This window comes from Aythya marila, assembly GCF_965140915.1.
Source record: "Aythya marila genome assembly, chromosome: 14".
NCBI lineage: Eukaryota > Metazoa > Chordata > Aves > Anseriformes > Anatidae > Aythya > Aythya marila.
This window is the reverse complement of record NC_139055.1, coordinates 15601663-15606188: the sequence shown is the minus strand read 5'-3', so window position 1 is coordinate 15606188 and position 4526 is coordinate 15601663. Positions and strand designations below refer to the sequence as shown.

General features: G+C 51.8%; 1 protein-coding gene across 1 annotated transcript; it reads right to left on the bottom strand.

Annotated features, from left to right (window-relative positions):
• Positions 1-1352: 1352 nt before the first annotated feature.
• HNRNPA0 (heterogeneous nuclear ribonucleoprotein A0) lies at positions 1353-4310 on the bottom strand. Its single transcript, XM_082771333.1, has one exon. It carries the CDS (start codon positions 3981-3983, stop codon positions 3027-3029), a length of 957 nt encoding a protein of 318 aa, XP_082627459.1. The 5' UTR covers positions 3984-4310; the 3' UTR covers positions 1353-3026.
• Between the last annotated feature and the right edge of the window lie 216 nt (positions 4311-4526).

Sequence of the window (4526 nt, the reverse complement as noted above, 5' to 3'; positions counted from 1 at the left end):
TGAGCCTCTGAAACATCCCCAGCACTGTCAGAGCGGTGTTCTTGCGCCCTTGAGACAAGAGGTCAGAGCAGACCAAGTCCCAGCAACTTGAGATGCTCACCACAAAACATTTTGGAGGACACCTTTGTAAGTTAACACAGATCTTTTGAGAAACACACGAGGTAGCATACTCCCTGATATAGGTGCACTTTCTGGGATCCACTTTTTCTTCTGTAAAACATTAGTCCTACAAGAGGACCGCTACATACAATCAAATAGCATGCTTCAGCACAACTCTTAAAATCAAGCTGTTACTTGGCAAAACTGTCAGATTTCACAAATGAAAAATTAAAAAAAAAAAAAAAAAAAAAGACTTGTTTCTAGTATCAACCAGTCCTTTCATAGCACACATGAAAAAAAACCACAAAGCTACAGCTGGTGACCAAATCTTTATCTCCTGAGTCAAATGACAAATCACATCACAGAGGTGAATTTAAGAGCCTCACTCAGACCAGGTTGTCCCTTGGTAAAATGAAGGCAGCCCATCTCACAGGGACCACATCACACCCAGACTAACAGAACACCTAGAACTCAGTAGTCCACTTTAGCTACAAAAAGGAAAGCCGTGCTTCAGGTGAAGTTCAAGGATGACCGTCCAACATGGGTTTAGAACACAAAGGTACAGTAAAAAACATTCAAGCTCAGTGAATGAAATAAAACCAACCTCCTGCAGCTGCCCTGACAAGAGCCAGCACTTCACCAGTTGCGGTGTTTCACAAATACTTCTCCGAGGCGTCATGCACTGTCAACAACACATCGCTGACACTGGTTCACAATTGAGGCTGACAAGTGTTTGAGATAAAAAAAAAAATACAATATAAATGCAAATTACTTGGAACCTATTTACAACAGCTAAGCCAAAGAGAACCAGTTTCAGTGCATAAGAGCCACAAGCTATCACACTCCAGAGGAAACTCTGCTCTTGGTTTAAACCCCAATGATACCAAAAGGTTGTCCCGTTCACGTAAGCAGGTAAGGAACTGAGTTTACACTAGTTTTGTTTCTAATAACAACAAAACCATTCATTTTAACTAAAAATCAGTGTCAGGTTAGCCCGACATTAAAGACTGCCTCTAACTTGAGATTTCATCCAAAATCCTTCAGCCCAGCAGCGCAAATCCTTAGATTTCCCTTTCCACTGGAATCGGAGGGCATTATATACCTATTATCTTGCACACCTGGCACAAAGATCAGCTTTTAAGGTGCAGTCCCATAAAGTATCTAAGTGCTTAAAAACCTCAAGTCAAAATAACTTTGTACTTTTTAACTCCATGCCCGGTATCATACATACTCTGACTCAAGCATATAAGGAATTCAATTCTTTATTTGATATCCATAAACCCATAAACGTTGCTATTCTATATTTCTATGCAGGAAGGCAGTTTTCCCCTAAAACATTATGCTTTTTAATAAACAACAAACTTTAATTCTATTGCGTGAAAAGGGCTACAAATATACAGTTGTTAAATCAAGCAGACTACACAAAGATTTTTGCTTTACAACTGGCACCTATGTTACTGGTACACTTAGCTGGCTCATTTGTCATAGCACTTTGCCCAAACAGCTTCGATGATCGCTTTCTGAAATATATGGGCAATTGCAATTATTTTAAGAATAATGATAATGTGCTGAGGCAGGTACTGCAAAATTTTTTTTTCCGGTTGATACTCATGGAGCCCATCTTTATTCGCATGCAGATTTCGTTTCACTCTACACCAGTCATCTAATGGCATAAAATAACTTTCGAGTATCTAGTACAATCGTCAGCAAACCGATTTTACTCCTGCCGTAACGAAGCCTGCAGCAGCGGCTCTGCCATCCTGCCGGTAGATGGTGCTGCAAGAGATTCTCGGGGAACTTTAACGTAGGACAATAGTTGAGAATGAAAAAGTCTGTTAACCCGGTACTATGAAAACAAGAATGCATTTAATAGAAGGGATCAATATCGACCCTTTCCTGTAAGGAATCGTACACAGACAAACCAATAAGAGGACTTGAAACTAAGCAATCGGAAATTCTGAACATTTTATATGAATGAAGCACATGCTTAACACAAACTATTTCTTCAAAACTACACAGTACATACGTTGATGGAGAAGTCCTATAGAAAAAATTGACCAACCATGTCAGCACGTCAAACTGCCTAGTACAAGATGGTGGATGCACACAAACTGCGTGAGAACGAGTAATTAAAAAACAGACCACATCCACGGATTAGTACTTCAAAAATTTCTCTGTCGAGTGTTTGAAAACCAATAAATCCGCTGGGGGTAGCAAAAAAGTCGATCAGGACCTTTACCGGCAATAAAACATTTAACTCTGAATACACAGAGACTTTAAAGCAGAGGAACACTTGCTTCAAACCTAGAAAAGCCTTAAACCGTACGGAATGGATCCTAGGAAAAAAAATTAGACATGTAAAGGTCAATGAACACAATGATTTATTTAAAAAATAAAAAACGTAAAAACGATTTTTTTTTTCCTCCTTTACAGAAATGTTAATTTCAGTCATGGGATCCGAGTAGGTTTTGTAGAAAAAAATGTAGTAGCCAGGTATCGAGTCCTTACAACAAAGAAAATTCCCCCGTAACCCTCCCCAGGTTTTACTCCAGATCAGCAAGATGCTTCCCACCCCGTACCCCCCCCACCCAAAAAAAAATAAAACAAAAAACAAATTAAAACAAGACATTTTTCGTTGCTAGTATAAAAACGACCAAGGTCCAAGTAATAATAAAAAAATAGAGTCCATCAATGACTGTAACACAAAGTATGTGTGTGTGGGGCCCAGTCCATCTTCCGAGAGAAAAGAAGTGGCACGGGCAGCAGAGGCGACCCCCAGGGGGCATTTAGGAGCTGCTCCCCCAGCGGGGAGGCATTTAAAAGGAGCTGCCCTTCGGCGGGCGAGGGGAGAAACCATTTCCAAGCTGCCCCGTGCCGGAGGGAGGGCTCTCCACGCCGCACCCCCCGGCGGCTACGGGCACTCCAGCTCAGAAGGAGCCGCCTCCGTAGCCTCCCCCGCCGTAGCCTCCTCTGTACGGTCCACTGTTACTGCGGCCCCCCCAGTTGCCGCCCCCTCCTCCTCCTCCTCCGCCGCTCTTCATGGGCCCGTAGGAGGACTGGTGCTGGCTGTAGCTGCCGAACCCGCCGTACCCGTTGCCGTAGTCGCCTCCTCCGCCGCCTCCTCCTCCTCCGTAGGAGCCGCCGCCGCCGTAGGAGCCGTACCCACCGCCTCCTCCTCCTCCTCCTCCCCCTCCGTAGCCGCCGTAGCTGTTGTAGCCGCCGCCTCCCTTGGCCAGCCCGTTGTGGTCCCGGTTGCCGGCTCCGCCGCCGCCCCGGCCCCGGCCACCTCCTCCTCCTCGGCCTCCCCGCGAGGGCCTGGCCGCGCCGCCGCCCCCCCCGCCCGCCTGGATGTCCTCCTTGGGCACGGCTTTCTTCACCTCCACGCGGTGGCCCTGGATGGGGTGGAACTTAACCACGGCCGCCTTGTCGGCCGCGTCGTGGTTCTGGAAGTAGACGAAGCCGAAGCCGCGCTTCTTGCCGCTCTGCTTGTCGGCGATGATCTCCGCCTTCTCCACCGGGCCGAACTGGCTGAAGTGCTGCACCAGGTCCCCCTCGGCCACGTCCCCTTTGAGGCCGCCCACGAACAGCTTCTTCACCTTGGCGTGAGCCCCGGGCTTGGCCGAGTCCTCCCGCGACACGGCCCGCTTCAGCTCCACCGCGTTGCCGTCCACGGCGTGAGGGGACGCGGCCATGGCGGCGTCGGCCTCCTCCACCGCCGAGTAGGTGACGAAGCCGAAGCAGCGGGAGCGCTTGGTCTGCGGGTTGAGCACCACCACGCAGTCGGTCAGGGTGCCGTAGGCCGCGAAGTGCTCCCGCAGCCCGGCCTCCGTGGTCTGCACGTTGAGGCCGCCGATGAACAGCTTGCACAGCTGCGAGTTCTCCATGCTGGTGGCGGTGGTGCCGGTGGTGGTGCTGCTGCCGCCGCCGGGAGCGGGGCCGGGGCCTCGCCGGGGCCTGGCTCCGAGGCTCCTCCTCCCGCCGGGGGGCAGCGCCGCCGCCGCTCTTCTCCCCCCCGCCTCCGTCTTGCCGCCTCTTCCCCCGCGCGGCGCCGCTTCAGGGCTGCGGCGCCCGCCGAGCGCTGCCTCCCCCGCGCCTCGCCTCGCCTCACCTCACGCGGCCCGGCCGCTCCCGCAGCGCCTGAGGGGGGGAATAAGGGGAAAGGGGGGAGGGGGGGACCGAGGGACGGGGCCGGGCTCGGGCACGCACAAAATGGCGGCGGCTGCTCCTCAGGAGCTCGCCCGGCGACTGGTGCCCACACAAAGGGGACGCCGGGAGCTCCGCCCGCCCGCCCGCCCGCCGCACCACGCCCCCGCCGCGCCGCCGCGGCCAATCGGAGCGGGGAGATTGGAAGGGGGAGGGATTAAAGTGGGGATTGACGGGCGCGGCGGCGAATGGCGGGGCGCGACCTCCGCCGCGCGGCGGCTGAG

What these genes read in the sequence shown, in the direction of transcription:
- HNRNPA0 (XM_082771333.1), bottom strand. Translation starts at nt 3,983, where the DNA reads ATGGAGAACTCGCAGCTGTGCAAGCTGTTCATCGGCGGCCTCAACGTG.